This window comes from Pongo pygmaeus, chromosome 14 (assembly GCF_028885625.2).
Source record: "Pongo pygmaeus isolate AG05252 chromosome 14, NHGRI_mPonPyg2-v2.0_pri, whole genome shotgun sequence".
Classification (NCBI taxonomy): Eukaryota; Metazoa; Chordata; class Mammalia; order Primates; family Hominidae; genus Pongo; species Pongo pygmaeus.
The window spans coordinates 115,427,382-115,448,721 of NC_072387.2; the positions used below are offsets into that span (position 1 = coordinate 115,427,382).

The 21,340-nt window shown below is 36.2% G+C and overlaps 1 protein-coding gene across 1 annotated transcript; it reads left to right on the forward strand.

The window, feature by feature from the left end:
• The first annotated feature begins 3,381 nt into the window (after positions 1-3,381).
• On the forward strand, positions 3,382-20,926 carry DAOA (D-amino acid oxidase activator). Its single transcript, XM_054446502.1, is given in 3 exon segments — positions 3,382-3,469; positions 20,650-20,811; positions 20,814-20,926. Coding segments are annotated over 3 exon segments (363 nt in total).
• The last annotated feature ends 414 nt before the right edge of the window (positions 20,927-21,340 follow it).

The window sequence follows — 21,340 nt, forward strand, 5'->3', positions numbered from 1 at the left end:
TTCTCTTATCATCATCCACGCTTTCTTAACCGCCTAGGTGTGTACCGTTAGTTCCTGGCTGCATTTTCTCCTCTTCAACTTGAAAATTTTTCCTGTATTAAAACTAATTCTGCTCTGTCATATTTTATTTGGGCTTTATTTTCTAATAATGACAATGAGTGTAAAAAGAATTCACATTATCCAATCCTATTTTATTTCTTTCAAGTATTCACCAAATCCACAAAAATGTAAGGCCCAAAAATAATGTACCAGTGGTGAAAATTTTAAACATTTCTGACACATAGATGAAGGAGATATATATTTTATGAAGTAATGAGCTTATTATAGGGGACCGAGTTTGATACTTTCTCTGCCTTCACAGCATTGCGAGAGTTTACAGATTTTACAAACTCAAGGTTATAAATTACTTTCCAATTATCGTTTCCCTACTCTGAAATAATTAAAGTAGATTCAAATGGTCTTTTTGGTAGCATTCCTTCTTTCTGTCATAGCACTAATAAAAGCCCTAAATTTGTCAAGAAAAAGAAAATGGCATCAAGCTGAATTTTGTGATGTGCGGGGAACCAACTGAAAGATATTTTTCTAGCAATTGTCTAATTTACTTTCATCATATTTCTAAACATTCCGAAGCAATATTTAATCTTCTGACAGTTGCGTTTTCTCAGTCTCTATTGAATGCAAAGAGACTCACTCTATGTCTTTTTTTATTCCATATTGAGGGCTATTTTTAGTTTTTTATTACTTGGATGATTTCTTATTGGCTTTTACAATAAATTCCAGCTACTGGTTAATCTTCCTAACCAAAATTTGATCTAATTTTTTTTGTCCCCAGGCTGGACATGTTTCTTTTTGGATTAATCATCTTGCTCATTGGAATTTTTTTTTTTTTTTTTGCAAGAAGAGACTAGAGTTATATTCTTGTTATATCTCTAATCAGAATAAACTATCAAGATTAAAAATAATTGCTTAAGGAATAACAGACATAATTTCTAATATATAGCAGGTATCTTTGTTGTATATTAAGCACACTGTCCTCATGTAAAATGCTATTATTTTCCAGTTTTGGAGAAACTGGAATTTCTCTGTGTAGCCAGGCTGGTAACTTGTCTCGGTTTCCTTTTTTTTTTTTTTTTTTACCCCCATGGCTAATGATTTTAAAATGCCTTTGATAGCATGCCTTTTTTATCATTCTCATTTTTAAGCCAACTAACAAAATACCAAGCAACACATTCATTAATATTATCTACTATTTATTACATATTTATAAATTATAGAAGCTAGACTGGTAAAAGCACATTATTTTAGAAATCCTACGTATATAAAATAAAGCAACCGACCCATGTACACTCAACCAAAATATTCTATTTTTATTTGTTTATTTTAAATTATTTTGAGACAGAGTCTTGCTCTGTTGCCCAAGCTGGAGTGCAGTGGTGCCATCTGGGCTCACTGCAACCTCTGCCTCCTGGGTTCAAGCGATTCTCCTGCCTCAGGCTTCCATAGCAGCTGAGACTACAGGCACGCACCACCACAACTAGCTAATTTTTTTTTCTTTTCTTTTCTTTCTTTCTTTCTTTTTTTTTTTTTTTTTTTTGACGTAGTCACGCTCTGTGACCCAGTCTGGAGTGCAGTGACAGGATCTCGGCTCACTGCAAGCTCCGCCTCCCGGGTTCACACCATTCTCCTGCTTCAGCCTCCCAAGTAGCTGGGACTACAGGTGCCCGCAACCAAGCCTGGCTAATTTTTTGTGTTTTTAGTAGAGACGGGGTTTCATCGTGTTAGCCAGGATGGTCTCGATCTCCTCACCTTGTGACCTGCTGGCCTCGGCCTCCCAAAATGCTGGGATTACAGGCATGAGCCACCGTGCCCCACCAATTTTTTTGTATTCTTAGTAGAGACACGGTTTCACCATGTTGACCTGGCTGGGCTCCAACTCCTGACCTCAGGTGATCCGCCCCGCTCAGCCTCCCGAAGTGCTGGGATTACAGATGTGAGCCACCGCACCTGGCCATTCAATTTTTAAAATACTGTTTGATAATTGAGTTAAAGCCATTATACAGAGATTAATATTGGTCAAACCAAATGTGTGGCAAACACACTTTATATTGATCAAGGTGAAGGATATAGGAGTGGAATAAATGTTACAAAATTTGGACTAAGAACCAGTTCCAGGACAAATAACATATTAGCACAGATTTGATATGAAATTTACCTAGATGATACCAAGAGGGCTTCTAGGAAATGTTCATCCTTTCATATAAAAAAATAAATTGATGAGCTCAGAATTTCAAGTAAGTGTTTGCTACTTACTTGAAAATAAGAAAGGGAGTGCTATTTGTCTAGAAAGTAGGTTATATTACATGATAAGGCATTTAAAAGCATTTCATGGTAAGCTCATACAGGTGTATAATGAACATGAATCAAAAATTTTACTGGATTAATAAGAGAAACAATAAGATGTTACAACCGATTCAAAGGCAAATTTAAAATCATCTATAGGTAAAACTGGTCGATTCACAGAGCAATAATCCATAGCATTTTCACTGGACACAATCACTTTGCATTTTTCTGGAAGAAAGTCAATTGCATTTATATCATATTTTAAAAATTTCACAAAGTTGCAAAATAGCTCAAAGATGATGAAAGGCAGAGAAATCTTGGAAGACTCTGCTGGTCAGGTGATTTAGTAATCTTTACAGCTCATTTCACAGTCTTTCACAACTTTTCCCGGCATTCACTATCACACTCCGTTCTCTTTCCACACCAAAGTAAGAGGAATTATTTAACCCTATCTAAGATCTCATAAAATACTAATATAACTTAAGATCCCCTCAAAAAACTACCTTGTGGTCAGCACAGGAGGAAAGGCCCCTTGACAGGGAAAAGGAATCTTCCCAACACTCAATCAGGGAAAGGACGAGAGGAACATTTCATTGTGAGGTTTGGAGCTTTGGAAAGGCTACGCATTAAGTATGGTATAGGCAATCCATTTCATGAGGAATGAAGAATGAGGCACCACAGTTAATTTTTTCTTGCCATTTTGATATTTTTGTTTTACTGTAACTAAATGACTCAAAGTATAGTCCGATCCAGAGAGAGAAGCCACCCTTCATTTGGGCTTAATCTCAAAACACAGATGTATATTTCAATCAACAGATGACATTTGAGTCTCTGAGGGAATTTTGTCTTAACCAAAAACCTCTGAAAAGTAAAATGGACAATTCCTACAATCGCTCCACAATCATTAAACCAACATGTATGTTAAAAGATGTGATAGAGTTGATATGTATTATATATGCACTTAAATACTGTTGCAGCAAAGGAGACAGAGAGAAGAAGGAAGAGAGAAGGTAACAAGGAAAGAAGGATGGAAGAGAAGGCATGAGGACGGCTATTTGGAAATGGCACAGAGGCAATTACAGAGATTATTATGTCCTTGGGTCTCTTACCTTCCTCAGCCCTATGCAGAGGATGTATCTTCCTCATTTTAAACTTTTAACCAGGAGAAAGCTAAATGCTAATCTTGGAACTTATGAAAGCAACTTCTCTAGGCTTTTTAATATTAGATTATACTTCATGTTGAATTTTTCTCTAGCTCAGAAATCATTTGTCTATTACATAGGAACCATTTTAACACTTTTTAAAAAGTATCCACTGGCTTCTTCATATTTTCTCATGTGGTAGTTTTTCTCGAATTTTGTTGTTTATAAAAATTACTAGGAAAGTTTGTTAAATTTTCAGATTTCCAGGCCTCACCTCATATCATCAGTAAATCTGGATCACCCTCAAAATACCCATCTTTGTCAAGCATCTTGGGTGATAACGCTGTGTCTCTCTTTAGAACCCCAAGGCTATTGAGAGGGAAATATGTGAAAAATAAGCCTGCCCATGCACAACAACATGGGAAAGGAACAATGTAAATTTCACACGGCCTACGTGTGTGTGTGTGTGTGTGTGTGTGTGTGTGTGTGTAGGTGTTTTAAATATAAAACACTTAAAACTGTTTCCCGGATTATTTTCAACTGTTTGATCCCCTAGTACTGAAGGTCTACCAAGCTACAATATCTGATGCTATCTATCTTTCTTTTGCCTCTGATGATAATTATTTAATTATGTATTCACTTAGGTAATGGGACTTTTTCTCCTAAATAATGCTTTTATTTTCTTTATGTTAGGCTTAACGAGAATAAGCAACATTGCATTTTTTTACCTTTTTAGAATAGTATAAACATTAAGTTAAAATCAATTGCAAAATATTATTTTTTAAAATTCTTCTGAAAATAATTTTTAACCAAATAATTTAATGTTGACTTTCATGTTTTATCTGAGGCTATTTAAATTTGTCATTTACCATATTCCTAAAGCCCTTTCGTTTGCCACGCAAAAAAAGTATAGCCAAGCAGCTAGAAAATGGAAAAGTCACTCACTGAAATTATATTTATAGGCATAGCAACAGAACTATTACAGAGTAATTCCACAGTGATTTTTAGTCATACTGATGAGCTATAATCTGTCTATAAAGTAGTAGAGGCTATAGTTTATTAGTGTGAAGCAAAGTTAAATTTAGATGTGTTCTATAAGAGGTTATTTCTACTCGTTTTCAATCTAGAGTTCCAATCAGAGCTGCCTAATCTTTTTGTACTACAGGAAAGCTACTTAAATAAGCTCTACCATCTCTAAAAGGAAGCTAAATTATTCAACTTCCTTATCAAACTTTCCTTTGGAACAAGGAATTAGGCAAGAATATATTGTAGGTACGATTGTGTGAAGTTTCATGCTAGAAGCTTACCTGGCCAGAGAGTTAGACTGTACCATTCTATAACAGATGGTCTAATTTAAACTATGTAAATATTTTATTTATCTGTGTTGAATATTTCTATGACATCCTATTTATTAGGTTATAAAATTTTCCATGATAACTTTTATTATTATAAGTAATGAAATTATTTATTTATACTGAATGAATCTTTGATATATTGAGAATAATGCCAATGGGACTATGATGTTTCCCAAGTCCTTCAATAAATATCTAAGCCATATAATTGCAGGCATCACATAGGAAGACAGAAATTGTTTCGATTTGCTAAACATCTTTCAAAAGATTTTACTCGAAACACTGCTTATTACTAGAAAGTGTGTGTGTGTGCGTGCACGTGTGTGTGCGTGTGTGTGTGTGTGCGTGTGTATTTTAAGAACATGATCGTTTGTAATACATAGATGTTGTCTTACTAATGGCACTATTCTGCTTCTTCAAGATTATCTCAAGGCAAAGGGCAATAGATTAATCAATAAATGACAATGTTCTGTCAACCTACATTTTAAAATAAAGTCAGATAATGCTACAAATTCATAAACAATTATTTCACAGTGAAATTAATCAGTTTAAGGGTTTGGGGATTGACTGACTAAAGCCAGCAATCATGTGTATCTAAAACAAAATCTGATATGCATAAATTTACAATTATATGAAACAAATCGGCTGCAAGAAAATACTCCAGAATGGAAAAAGTTAAGGTTGCAATTACCCTTTTCAAGTTGGAATTGGGAATTGGGGAAGAGAGGAAGTTGGAGAAAAGCCAGAGTCAAAATTTTGGTGAGAAATAAAGAATAGTTGAAGGAGTGTTTTCACAAGTGTCCTTAAGGCTTTGAAAATGTCATTCCTCTTCTGGAAATCTCATGACTTTTAAAAAGTAAAAGACAAACTTGATGATAAATCTGAAATTAAGCAGAAGATTTTATTTCCCTTTCTGAACGAACACTCGCCTCATTTTTTCTAGACATTCCAAGGTGATACTAAATGGCAATTTGCACTGTCATTTTAAAAGAATTTCTCAGATATTTACTGGGCACTTTATGGAAAGAGACACTAAGGTAAAGATGTTAAACTGCATACTCCTAGTGAGATAAGAAAGCAGAAGTTAAGTCAGCCTTAGAAACCAGATCCCCAGACTCCTGGGCCTTCATTCTTAAACCACACTCTCATTTAATATATTCACTGTGGCTTTTACCATGACAAAAAATGTAATTGGATCCATGAATGCAGAGCCTTGGAGGGCACTATCAGCATTACACATTATCTTTCATCTTGAAATCTCACAAAGCTTTATTAAAGTGTTCAAAAAGGAAGTGTTATTGTTCCCAGGTACCTCTCTCTCCCCAAAAGATAGCTCAAGTGGATTTATCAGGTGGCTAAATGGGAGTACTAAAGAGGTTAAATTTAATTCAGGAAAGGATCTTTCCCTTAGGAACACAGAAGCTTTTGTAGTGTTGGTGCTAAAATGGTTCCCTTGTCAGAGGAGTTACGTCTTATGAGATCCTCTAAGCAAATTTAGAAAAGGAGAAGAACTTGACCACAGAAACTGTGTTTGATACATTTGAGCAGCAAAGTAAGTTTTCATTACACGGCATGCTGTAATGTGGGAAGGTAAAAATATCTCAGATTCATCAATTCCACTAAATTAGATCAATCAAAGGCTGTATTTATGAAGGAAAAATAAAGAAAAAATTAGAAATAATCTGGGTGATTTAGGGTGAAGAATATTACATTATGAATCTTTAAGGCAATTTGAAATCCAATCATTTTTATTTAAAAAGTTTAATATGTAAATACTCTCAATTATAGTTAAGACAAAAAGTAAGGTGTTGGTAGGGTCTTTATTGGAATATCTATTTACAGAACTTGGGAGGAAAAATGTCTGTGTAATGGTTTCAATTATTCACATTTATTTTGTGTGTTTTGCATAAAGAAAAACTAAGAACTGCACACTAAATTTTATGAATGCAGACACATATATATATACCCACATTTTTAAATGGGTTATGATAGGGGAGAGGACTATTAAAATAACTCTAAATAATATTTATTGGAGAGTCTCATTCTCATACTAGTTTATTAAAATTTTATGTAAATAATTCTCCACATTAATATATATTTTTTCAGACTCTTTCAGAGACATTTTTACTCACGATTTGGGAAAACCAATGAGAGAAGAAAAAAGAAATTCTTATCTGAAACTTCAACTTATCAAAACTCACTTGTCTAGAAATTAGCCTGGGAATATCCAGGCACTGGAATTTCTCACTTTTTTTCCTTCTCCCTCTCAACTTCAGTACTGAAAGGAGAAAGTCATTTCCAATTGTCTATGTTTTGACTTTTAAATAGACCAAATTTAGAGTCATGTAAAGATACAATAATTAGCTTTCTTAACAACTTTCACCCAGAGGTATTTTTATAGAGAATAAAAACAACAACAACAAAAAAGACTTTTCCTTATAAAACATTCATTTGTACCAAAAAACATGAATCTGTAAAAAAAAAGAAATCACATATGAGGTACTACAAAAAGGGAGGTCCACAGGCCTAATTCTCCCTCTTGGTGATTTATGATGTGGGTGTAAAAAATGAGGTGGATATTTTAGAAAATAATAACAAGAATCCTTCCTTTACCTCATTCTAAATCTGATGGATGGCTATAAATAGGGCATGAAATTTGGGGCCAGCCACAGTTCCAATTTTTCCTAATTTCCTTATACCCAAGGCGTATGATTGAGTTAGAGTAGCTGGTGAGTACTCTAACTCAAAACGTTTGAGTCTCAGCACGATTCCAGTCCCTGCCTCAGTTTCTCCAGGCTCCCATTGGTTGGTGTCAAGCACAGTTCCTTCACCCGCTGCAGAGCCCCTGTATTCCCAACCCACCACCCACCAGGGGCTCCTGTCAGCACCCATGAGCGTTTTCATAGCCCTCTGCTGCTTACAGTTATCTCTGTAAATTGTTCTGAGGAATCCTCAGCAACTTTCTGATGAAATGTGTTAGTAGCCACAAGCTAGTGGAAGAACAACATCACTCTTCTCTTACTTTCTCCTGTCTGCCTCCTGTAGTGCCCTCTCTAACCTGGTGGCTTACATCTTTCAATCAGGCTCATTTTGTGTAAAGCAGGCCTTTATGTCAGAAGCTGAGACCTCCAACAGACGGAAATGAAAACCATCCTGCCACCAGACCTTGGATCTGGAAGGTCAGTCTTGGTGCTTGTTATTCCCAAAGTCACTGAGGCTCTTCAAGGCTGTGACACCTTACCTTTGGTGCAGTCTATCAAATAGAATTTCTACTCTCCCTAAATTATACTTCCTCCAGTGCAGATTAATTCGTGATTTACTTCTGGGTTACATACCTAAAACATATTGGTTATAAAAATAATCCTACACAAATGCCAGTCACATAAAAATGAACTGAATGTAAAAATTAGAAACTAACCAGGCATAGTGGCTCATGCTTGCAATCCCACACTTTGGAAGGCCAAAGCAGGAGGATTGCTTGAGCCCAGGAGTTCAAGACCAACCAGGGAAACCTAGACGCCATCTCTACAAAGAATTTAAAAATTAGCCAGACATATTGGTGCATGCCTGTAGTCCCAGCTTCTTGGGAAGCTGAGGAGGGAGGATCCCTTGAACCCAGAAAGGAGAGTATTCAGTGAGCCGAGATCACAGCACTGCACTCCAGCCTGGGTGACAGAGCAAAACAACCTATAAACCAAAACATTTAAAAAATTTACTTATGACAGAAAAACATGATTTCTGAGATAGATATTTATCAGGTATCTACTAGAGCAATTTAATTCCTAAAAATAGGCACATAGTTTTTAAAATATTAGAACATCATGAGAGTCATTTCCAAAAGGCATGATTCTACGTCTTGAACATTAATTATTTTGCTTGTAAAATTTCATTAAAATTTTATTTAACTTGTTATGGTTAAGACTTTGCCTCAAACCAAGATGGAATCTATCATTTAAAATATTTTTCAAAACATCTCTACTGTGCAGTGTTATTTAACAGTCTGTAATGATAGTTAATACTATGAAATACATTTGGTTTCTTGGTCATTTGTGACCATCTAGTTAGGCAATTATTTTAAGCCAAAGCAGCCCATAAGAAATTTTAAGCTGAGTTTTCTTAGAACAACATCTAACAATACAGCTGCACTTCAATGAAAAAGGATTGTTTTTTATAGAAATGTGCCTTATACAGATGTACTTTTCTAAAAAACCTTTTCTTCAGATTCACCAGGAAGATTACGGTGTGTTTCTTTAATTAGAGGATTTCTGCAATTGTGTGGTTTACTGGTCTGTACAGAAGCTTCCCTTAGTACACGTTCAATAGTCAATTGGTATGGAGGAGTGCTGAAACCTGTGCTAATTTTCCAACTGAACAGAGCAGATGCATACTCACCCATTTGTACTTTCACAAACTAGGACAATAGCAGCTTTTCTTAGGGGCTTATATAAAATTACAAAGAGAAAGGGCACTGTGTTCTTTTCTGTTCAAGAATAGACTTGATTACACGTTTTGCGGCATAGGGTTTAAAGGAATATAGGAAAAGGGAGTCTCCAGTTGCCTACATTTAGAGACTAGACCCTTCTCTGCACTTTCCATGGAAGGGTAGTGTGAAAGATATTTTAAACCAATTGGTTTATCTTGCTTTATTTCTGAGCATCTTGACTCCAACTGTATTGCAATTAAAAATAATTTTTTAAATGGCAGAAACTCTGATTTGTCCTATGCCTTCTTCTAAATTCCAAGAGTCTACGTTCCTTGACAGTAGGACTTTGCTTTGCCATTTCATTATGCCAAACACCAATACCCATGCCTGGCAAATAGCAGATGCTCACTTACTTGTTGGTTGAAAAAATGAGTGATCTTCAATTTTTAGTCAAACTAACCCACTCTTGTCTACTCATTTGCGTTGCTTTTTGTCTCAGATTGATTATCTCATCAATTCATTTATTTGTTGATTCATCCATTCATTCAACAACTATTCACTGGGCACTAACATATACTTAGGTTTTGTTCAGAGTTCTCAGAATTCAGTGGTGCACAGGACCATTTATCTTTATCTCTTTATCTCCACTGTAAATTTCTCCTCACCTTTTGGAACACAGCCCCCATCATTCCATTTGAGGTTACTTCCCAAAACAAGTACATAGCTTTGTTTCTGTTCATATTGTTTCTTGGTTTTTTCAAGGGATTTTTGCCAATCACAATAAAAGAAAATAGGAAAGACCGAAAGAGCAACAAACATTACAGAAGTGTAAGAATGCTAGAAGGTCCTATCAGTATTGTCTGTGATCTATATTTCCTGTCACCTTTATTGAAATTCTTTAGGGCTTTGTATTAGCTTTTTAGGGCTGACATAATACACTATTGCAAACCAAGTGGCTTAAACCAGTTTTAGGCAATTTATTGTCTCACAGTTCTGGAGGGTAGAAGTCTGAAATTGACACACAGGCTGGTTCCCACTGGACGAAGAATCTGTGCCAGGCTTCTCTCCGACCTCCTGGTGGTGGCCAGCAATGCACCACCTTCCTTGGCTGGCAGTCACATCAATCAATCTCTACCTCTGTCTTCACAAGGTCACCATTCCCTGTGGCTCTGCTCCTCCTCCTAGAAAGACACCAGCAATATTGGATGTAGAGCCCACTCTACTCTAGCATTACCTCATCTTAACTAAGTACATCCACAATGACCCTATTTCCAAATAAGGGCACATTCTGGGGTTCTGGAAATGACACAACTTTTGAGGGGACACCATTTAAACCAGTAGAGACTACTTTCGTGAATTTTAAGAAACTCATAGAAAGAGTTCACATAGACTCTTGGAATTTAGAAGAAGGGGCATAGGACAAATCAGAGTCTCTGCCATTTAAAAAAAATTATTTTTAATTTCAATACAGTTGGAGTCAAGACGCTCAGATATAAAGCAAGATAAATCAATTGGAAGACATTTTCTCTGATGTCTTCTTTAGCAGAAGCCTTTATAAACTCCTTTATCTATAAGTACCCCTGAAAATAAAATAGGTCAGAATAATAGGTCATTTTTCAATGACAAAATATTTAATAACACATAGTGTTTATCATTTTAGTACATAAAAATTTTCAGCCAGTCACATCTTATAAATTGAAATAGTAAGATTAAAATTCACTGTCATTAAAATTTCATTTCTTTTTCTTCTAAGTAAAAATTGATGATTTTAGTCTTTTGGAGGCTGTCATTTTCTAAATCAGTATTTGAATAATGGTAGATTGTGATAGTGAAATGAGCTATGTGAACTAGAAGATACAATATTTTACCTTTTCTGGCTTGTGTATTACATGGAATTTTACATGTGTTTTTAGTTCCTAAGAGTCATTAAGGACGGAGAGGAATGTCAATGGTAGACATTTGCTACTTGGTTTTGGTTTGCTGGCAACTGTGTTAGGGTTCTCTAGACAGAACCAATAGGATAGATATAGATGATAGATACATGGATGGATGGACAGATAGATAGATAGATGATAGATAGATAGATAGATAGATAGATAGATAGATAGATAGATAGACAGATAGATAGCATCTGTTAGGAGAATTGGCTCATGTGATTATAGAGACTGAAAAGCCTCCAGACAAGCCATCTGCAAGCTGGAGGTCCTGGCATGGAGTAGTGTGGCCCTGGAAGCCAATCGTGTAACTCTTAGACCAAGATCTAAGGAGTAAGAACTTGGCTATGGGAAGTGGGGTGCTAGTGTAAGTCCTAGAGTCCAAAAAGTAGAGTTCTGTTGTCCAAGAGCAGGGAATGAAGAGTAAGTTCCAGCCCTAAGAAGGAGAGACACACATATTCCTTCCTCTATCTTATTGTTCCATCCGGGCCATCAGCTGATGAGACGGCACCTGCCCACAGTGAGAAGGGATCTTCCTCACTCAGTCCACTGATGCAGATGCCAAAGTCTTCTGGAAACATCCTCACAGAAACACCAAAAGTCTTGCTTTACCAGTTCTCTAGGTATTTCCGTAATCCAGTCCATTTGACATCTAAAATTATCACAGCATCTAAACCAGCCTCCTCTTTGAGCAAGATCTCCACATGTTAACCTAATAATGTGGATCTCCATTTCCAACAATATTCTTCTTCTTAGTATTGAACTCCTTGGAAACATATTAATTGGGCCATTGTGTTTTTTCATTTTGCTTTATAATAGCAATAGTCTTGGGCACAATTTATTCAAAACCCAGTGTCAGGACCTGTGAAAATAGTTGAACTAAAGTATTTCATTTATTACTCCCAAGAAGTCTATGATGAACATGCCATTATCATCCCACTTTAAAGAAGATTTGGGGTCTTAACTTGGTTCTGTTAGTTGTTCACAGTACCACAGGTGAATGGAGGAGCTAGGATTTGAATTCAAACTCCCTATAACTCCAGGGACTCTGGTCTAAACTAAAACACATACTGTCTGTCCCACTCTCTGAAGTGGCTATTTCGTATATGTTTTTATTCACTAAAACTCTGATCCTCCTGTCCAAACCCTTAAATCTTGGCAGACATCCTTTCTGCCAAGATCAAAGAGAAAATAAGAGCCATAAAAAACAGACTCCCTTAATAATATCCCACCCTTAGGATCCAGCATTCAATCCCATCTGCTCTTATCTCTCCAATGAGGAAAACGCATTCCTCTACCAAACCTCTGGATCTCATCCTTTTCTGTGATAGTGGAAACAAACTATTGATTCAAATTTTCTCTTTCTCTTGTATCCTTCTCATCAGTATTTAAATATGTTCTAGGCTCTGACATCTTAATAACAAGAATCCTTTACCCTTCAGCTAACAATCTCTCTCTCTACTCTCCTCTCTTCCTTTAGAAGACAAACCTTTAATGCTTTTTATACTTGCCGTATTAGTCTGTTCTCACGCTGCTAATAAAGACATACCTGAGACAAAGGAAAGAGGTTTAATTGACTCACATTTCCACATGGCTGGGAAGGCCTTACAATTATGGCAGAAGATGAAGGAAGAGCAAAGGGACTTATATGGCAGCCGTCAAGAGACAGAGCCTGCGCAGAAAAATTCCCCTTTATAAAACCATCAGATCTCATGAGACTTATTCACTATCACGACAACAGCACAGGAAAGACCTGCCCCCATGATTCAGTTACCTCCCACTGGGTCCCTCCCATGACACGTGGGGATTCTGGAAACTACAATTCAAGATGAGATACGGGTAGGGATACAGCCAAACCATATTACTTGCTACCTCTATTTCATCATTTCTCAGTCAACCTACTTTCTTTTGTCTCATGCCTTATTTTACTAAATTCCTTTTCATTAGTCCATAATGTTACTTCTGAATCAAATGGCATTTTTTAATTCTCATTTTTTTTTAACTTCTAAGTAGCATGAGGAAGGACTGTGTGGTTCCTACTCTTAGCTTCTGTGGGAGCTCTCATTTCTTATTCTCTATCACTCTGCTCTTTTTCTCAGTCTCTTTTGCCACCTCCTCCACTTTGATCTTGATGTAAGTTTTTTGTTGTTGTTGTTGTTTTTTTGAGATGGAATCTCACTCTGTCACCCAGGCTGGAGTGCAGTGGCGTGATCATGGCTTACTGCAACCTCCGCCTCCCGGGTACAAGAGATTCTCCTAACTCAGCCTCCTGAGTAACTGGAATTACAGGTGCCCACCACCACGTCTGGCTACTTTTTATATTTTTAGTAGAGACAGGGTTTCACCGTGTTGTTCAGGCTGGTGTCAAACTCCTAACATCGTGATCTGCCTGCTTCACCCCTTCAAAGTGCTGGGATTACAGGCGTGAGCCACTGCGCCTGGCCAGTTTTTAAGAGTTCAAACGAAATTGTGAACTTGGAAATAGGAACTTTTTTAAAAATCAACTTTACAGAGGCATAACTGACACACTAAACTGTACATATTTAAAATGTATAATTGAATAAGTTTTTACATGTGAATATACCCTAAAAACATTACCACAGTAACGTTTACCGCAAACCTATTATTCTCTGAAGTTTTCTTATGCTCCTTTTAATCTCTCCTCTTTTCTTTATCTACCCCTTTCCCTCTCCTTCCTCTCCCCAGTTCTCAAATAAGTAATTTTTGTCATTGTGTATTAGTTTGCATTTACTGGAGTAAGGTATAAACAGGATGGCACAGTGTTTGCTCTATTTTGTTTGGATTCTTTTACTCAGTATAATTATTTTTAGGCTCACCTTTGTTGAGTCGTATTCCATGCATCACAGTTTCTTTATCCGTCCATTCCTCTGTTGACGAGCATTAGAGTTGTTTCCAGGTTTCAGCTGCTGTAAGTAAATACGTGATAATTTGCATAGAAGTCTTATAATGAACATATGCTTTTACTTCCATGGGTAAATACCTAGATCAATTGAATAGATCTAATAGTAGTTGGATAGATCACCCTTTATTTAAGGAATCTGCTTCATTATTGTTTTTCAAAGTAATTTAACCATTTTGCATTCCTACAGACAGGATATGAGTGTTCTAGTTTCTCCATATTCTCACCAACACTTGGTATGGTCAGCATTTTTAGTTTTAGACTTTTAAAAAAGTGTGCAGTGTTATCTCATTATGCTTTCATTTGCATTTTCCTAATAACTAATGATATTGAGCATCTTTTCATATGAATATTCTCTACCCATTTTTTTTCAGTGGTCTGCTAAAGCTTTTGCTCATTTTTTATTATTTTTTTTTTCTCTTATTGAGTATTGAGGTTTCTTTATACTTCCTGGATACAAATCTTACATTAGATATATCCTTTGTAAATCTTTTCTTGTATACCATGGAGAATTGTCCTTTAATTCCCTTAATAATGACTTTTAAAGAGCAGAAGCTCTTTTTCATTTCTTTGTTATTTTTTGTTGTTGAGATTGTTTAATTTTGATGAAGTCCAATTTATCACATTTATTCTTGCATGGATCATGTTTTGTTCTGTTGCATCTAATACATCTTTACTTAACACTAATTGACACAGATAGTCTCATATGTTTTCTTCCATGAGTTTTATAGCTTAAGATTTTACACTAACATCTATAATCCAACTTGAGTTAAATTTTAAATATGGATCAAAGATTAACTGTTTTGTAATGAATACCCAGATGTTCCAACATCATTTGTTGAAAATATGATATTGCTATTCTCCCAACAAGTTTCCTTTGCCCCTTGGCCAAAATCAGTTGTCCATATATGTATAGATATTTTTTTTTTACTTTCTATTTTATCCTATTGATTTGTCTATCTTAATGCTAATACCTGTCTTAAAAATATACTTATTCCCAGTTTTGTTCTTTTAGAAAAGTGTTACAGCTACAATAATTCTTCTGCATTTACATAGGAATTTTAAATTCAGCTTGTCAATTTCTACAATGTAGCCTGCTGGGATTACATGGAAGCTATAGATGAATTTGGGGACAACTGACATCTTAAGAATATTATCTTCCAACCAATTAAAAATGTATCTTTCTGCATTTATTTAGGTAATCATCAATTTTTCCTTAGTGTTTTCTATTTTTAACTGTGTGAAACTTTCACAAATTTTGTCAGATTTATCTGGAAGTATTTTATTTTTTTGCTATTATAAGTACCATTTTTTAAAATTCAATTACATATTGTTCTTTGCTCTTGTAACAGATTGTTCTTTGCTCTTGTATCAAGTGATTTTAATGTTATATATTAAATTTGAATTTTGAAACCTCACTAAAATCATGCATTAGCTCTTATACCTTTTTGTATATTTCATAGTTATTTATATAGTTTATGATATTGTCTACAGATAAAACCAGTTTATTTCTTCCTATCCAATTTGGATGCCTTTTATTTATTCCTGCCTTACTACTATGAATGAAAATTTCAATATCAAATTAAATAGAAATATTGAAAGCAGACAATCTTGTCTTTTACCTGAACTTAGGTAATCTCAGGCAATTGTTGGGCTCAATGTGTTTGCTTATTTTTCTGTCCTTGGCTGCCTGGTGTTTTTTGTCTCTAAAACCATCATTTCAAACGTCCTGTCTGTTTCTTGATGGTTTGTTTTTCTTATGGCAGGGTCAGCCTGGTCCTCTTTGTTCGTGTTAGTCTGAAATAGTCCACATTGTCTTTTAAAATGTTGAATGTTGATGTCAGGATTTCTTCTATTCTGCCTAAACATTATCTGGTTGAGGAAAGTTATCTACTTGCATAGCTTTGATGATCATTTGAATAGAAATGACTCCCACACTTATCTCTCCAACTCAAATCTCTCATTTGAATTCCAAAAGCATTTTTAACCACCAAATCTACAGCTCCACATAAAAATTTCACAGACAGATCAAACTTGGCATGTCAAAAAATGAACCCATGCTCAACCCACCACTTACTTGATCCGTTGGATTTTGTGTCTCAACAAATGACATCATCATCTGGAAGAAACCTGGAAGTCAACCACGACTCTGCTTCCATCCCTAAACTCAGACTTAATCATGAAGTCCTGTTGAGTCTACCATCAAAAATATATTTTAAAACCTTTACATGGTTTCTTTCCACTACCCCTCATCTCACTTCCTTTCAATAATCCCCTGTTTGGGGTTAAACTATATCCCCAAGAAAGATATATTTCAGTCCTAATCCGCAATACCTATGAATATGACCTTATTTAGAAATCGGATATTTGCAGATGTAATCAGTGAAAATGAGGTCATTAGAGTGGCTGTATTCCATTATGACTGGGGTCCTTGTTGGAAGAGGAGATGAGGCACAGAGGCAGACATACACGGAGAAGAGAAGGTGAAGACATACAGGAAGAACACCATGATGATGGAGTGATATGTCCAACAAGCAAGGAGCTCCATGGATTGCCAGCAACACTGGAAGCTAAGAGAAGGACATTGAACAGATTTTCCCCTAAAGTCTTTAGAGAGAGCATGTCCTGCTGAAACCTTCATCCCAAACTGGGAGAGAGTAGATTTCTGTTATTTTAAGCTACTCCATTCACAGTACTCTGTTGTAGCAGCCTAGGAAACAAATCCACTCCCATCCCCGTCACCTTATTTCAACAAGAGCCACTTAAACTCCTATGTGCCACCTGGTATCGTGCTTAGCCCTTTTATATGCTACTCCAGGCAGAAGTCAGAGTGGTCTTGTAAAAAAGCAAATTGGAACATGTCATTGCCCTTCTTCAAACTTTTAATGGCTCCTTATTATTTTAAGGATGCTGTCCAGGATCTAAAACATGATCTAAATGGACCTCAATAATCTGCTCTCCACCCTTTTCTTCATATGCGCTCACTCATTGGAGTGTTTTTTTCACTTCATCAAAGTATTCTAGTCACCCTTGTTCCTTTGTTGTCCCGCACCCTGTCCCCTCTCCTTGGAATACTTTTTTCCCCAAACCCACCTGCTTCATTTGGTTAACATCTGTGTATTCTTCAGATGCCACTGCCTCAGAGAAACCTCTCCAGAATATCTGATACAAAATTGCATGTCTATTTCTGGGCGGCTCTCTCACCCTGCTGACCTATATACTGTCATATGTGAACAACAGAGTGTGCTTATTTGCTTGATTTGTATAATGAATAAGACATAGTACAAAATATTCTTTGGATGCAGCATTCATGAATGCTCTCAGTTTCCAGGTCTCAGTATCGACTATTTTATTTATTTATTTATTTATTTTTCTTTTGAGACAGAGTTTCACTCTTGTTGCCCAGGCTGGAGTGCAATGGCGCGATCTTGGCTCACTGCAACCTCTGCCTCCCAGGTTCAAGTGATTCTCCTGCTCCAGCCTCCCGAGTAGCTGGGATTACAGGCGCCCACAACCAAGCCTGGATAATTTTTGTATTTTTAGTAAAGACGAGGTTTCACCATGTTGGCCCAGCTGGTCTCAAACTCCTGACCTCCAGTGATCTGCCCACTTCGGCATCCCATAGTGCTGAGATTACAGGCATGAGCCACGGTACCTGGCCTCAGTATCGACTATTTTCGTACAGCTTCTATTTCTTCATTGTCTCCCCTCTCCATTACAGGTCTACATTTCCAAACAATTTCATGGGTAACCTTAATCGTCCAAATCCTAAAACTTTAGAGTATTGGATTACAGTGGTCAGGAATTAGGGTAAGAGGAGAATGGAGGAAAAGGGAAGAGAACAGAGAACCCATGAAAGCCAGCAGAGGGTAGGGAGTAACACAATTTTGCCAGCTGATTTTGAAATACCCAGAGTCTCACATATATGCAATTATTTATCAATTATTTTGCACATGAACCAAATCAGTAAATGGACTGGCTTCTGCTCCCCATCCATTCCTCATGGTGCACTCCTCTCCTTTCCCAGGCTTTTGCTGTTGTTCTGTACTAAGGCCATGTTCTTTTTTAAAAAAGTGATCTAATTCATATAATAATATTCTGATGATGGAGCAGGAAATGACGTGATTTATCCTGTATCTTTATAAGAGCATCTGAGTTCTGTGCTCTGTAAGAGACAGGACTGGCAAACACTTTTAACATTCCCTGTCTTTGGAATTTACATTTTAGAAATCATTTCCTCTCCCTGATACCTTTTCCCTTTGTTCCTACAAAATTTACCTAAATGTGTTAAGGCAGAAACTCTAAAACTATTACAGGAGAAAGAAAAAAAGAAAAAAAAAAACAGTTTGCAAGAAAACAATCAAATGCTAGAGGGAACAAAGTAAATAATCATTACTTGAAGTGAAAACTAGAAAATTAATTAACCAATTTTGAAAATATACTACATACTATTTTAAAATAAAAGTCTTATATAAAACAGTGAATTCCAAATACCTTCTTTTGTTTGGGCTAAACATAAAATATTTATAGAAAATTGATCATCAAAGTCCTGTTTCTATAATTGCCTGATATTTATTTCAACATTTCTGATACAGCAAATGGAGTGACCAGTGTCAACAGGCAACATTTAAAAAGCCATTTCTTTGAGATTTAGAATACTTTTGCCACCCCCGGGGACATGCTTTGAATCTGGCAGGAACATTAGCTGATCATGCTACTTCAATCTGACAGCTTCAGATTTTTAACAGGGGAAAAAGGCAGAACTAATGGATATGAATAAACTTAAAAGCATGGGAACTTATCAATCACTGTAAACAGCTGTATTTTGGGAAGCTAACAGAGGTACTTCTAAAAACGTAAAAAGTCAATAGATATATTTCTGGCAACTAATAATTTCACTCTGGTCTTCTTCATTTGTCTGTCCTCCAACCCCCAACCTGCCTGCCTTCTGTTTTTTTTTTAAGTGTAATATTCTTGTCAGCATTGATTAACATGAAAACATTCTCCTCACATGTACCGTTCTACCTTCCAGAAGGAAACAACACAGTATCTAATTTTATGAAAAGATAACTCAAAAGATGAATGAAGCAAATCAAATTATTAACGTGATTATAATCTTTTTCATCCCGTTCTGATTTTATAATAGAGGACATGTACACACAATGCTATTTATAATTGGTACATTATTGGGTAATGACTATAACTATTTATCTTTTTGTTCAACCTCAGGCACATAACATCTTACGTATATATTTCAAAGAGCTTGAAAACACAATTATCTGTTTTGCTTTACAATTATTTCAAAATATTCCACTATTGTATTCCTCCACAGAGGCCTCTAACCCATTATTTTCCAGAACAAATTCGCTTTTGAAGAGATTACTAGTGTGACAATGATTCAAGAAGCACAATAAAACCCTGCTTACTCCACTGGAAAAGTGAAAAACATATTTAATTTTATTCTCTAGCCTTCTAAAGGATTAGGTTAGGATCAGGCCGAGTCATTAGACCTTAGAATCCTATGAAGAAAATGTCCTCAATATGGAGTCCCCAAGGATACAAGCTCATTTCAAATACTGTGATGGTAATCTCTCAAACTGAGAAGCTACTTTTCAATCAACATGGCTTGACTGTTTGGGGTAGAACTTGAAAGGCATCAAGATTAATTTCTTTCCACGCAGAAGGCACTACATCATTTACTAAGGATAATGGGACACACAACACAGTCATGCTCTGATGAATTAACTATTCACCAGGAGAGACAAACAGTGTGAACACACCTATTGCATTACAATGTGGTAGAGCCTGGATACTGTGGATAGTACTTACAAGATGGTGTGATTAACTCTATTACTTAGTGTGTCCAGGCAATTTGTTGGTTGGAAGTAATATCTGAGCTGGGTTTTATAAATGCGTTATTTCCCTGGTAGAGAGAGTAACATTTGCATGTAAGATGGATGTCAAGTTTAATGTCAGGTTTAATAGCATGAGGTCTGAAGCCAGCTGCCTGAATTTGAATTCCTGCTCCAAAATTCTTTAGCTGTGTGATTCTGCAAAAGATACTTAACCCCAGTGTTTCCGTTTCCTCACCTGAAAACTTAGGTTTAATAATTAAATTTACTCATTTCAAAGCATTCTGTGTTCACATCAGGTTTGAAGCAGGTCTGCTGGGCTTTTCTGTTAGATCATATTCCAGGAATTGTTTTGCAGAGAGAGTATGTTATATCTGTATTTTTTAAATTATTTTTCCCCTCAAAGACAAGTCAGATAGCTTTTCCCAATAAGTAAAGTCATATAAACCCATTTTTAAAAACTTTCTCAGTAAGCTAGACTTGTTTAATGTAAGCCTTACAGGCATTGTGGATAAACATCCTCAATTCTCAGGCAATTCCCACAATTCTTTATGCTTTTTCACAGTCTTTCTTTGAAATTATATCCAAATAGGTAGTTGTGGCAGATAGACCCTAAGTGACCCACATAATCTTGACTTCTTGGTGGTCACACATTTGTATAACCCCTTTCCCTTGAATGTGGGCAGGAGCTGGGACTTCTAACCAATGGAACACGGGAAAGGTGATGAGACATGACTCCGGTGATGAGGTTACCTTATACAAGATTTGGCCAACTGAGACCAGATCTCCTTACAGGCTTGAAGAAGTAAGCAGCCATGTTGGAAAAGTCCTCATGGCAATGAACTATGAGTGACCTCTAAGGACTGCAGGCAGCCTCTAGAACGAATGTGGACCTGCAACTACAACCAGCAAAAAGACCAATCATGCAACCACAAGGAAATAACTTCTACCAAAGCTGAATGAGTTTGGAAGCAGATTCTTCCCAGCCAATCCTTCTGATGACAATGTAGTCTGGCCAACATCTTCACTGGACTCTGACGGACTCTGTGTCTGGGACCCAGCTGATAGCACATGGTAATATGTTTTATAAAATTATATTTTTATGAAGATTTGTTACACAGTGATAGAAACTAATACCATCGGTAATCAAAATCCTCTCCTCTTGTTTGGTAATATTTCATCACTAAATTATTATTGAAAGTTACACATACTGCTTTGTGAGCTATCATAATCAGTATAACAAACAATGGAAATTCAAAAGTCCTGTGAAGTTTTTTGAATAGTTAGTGAATTTATGTGGGAAAATATTCAACATATTAATTCATCTCAAATAGTAATGATGTCTCCCTTTGCCATTGTCATGGATTTATGGATTTA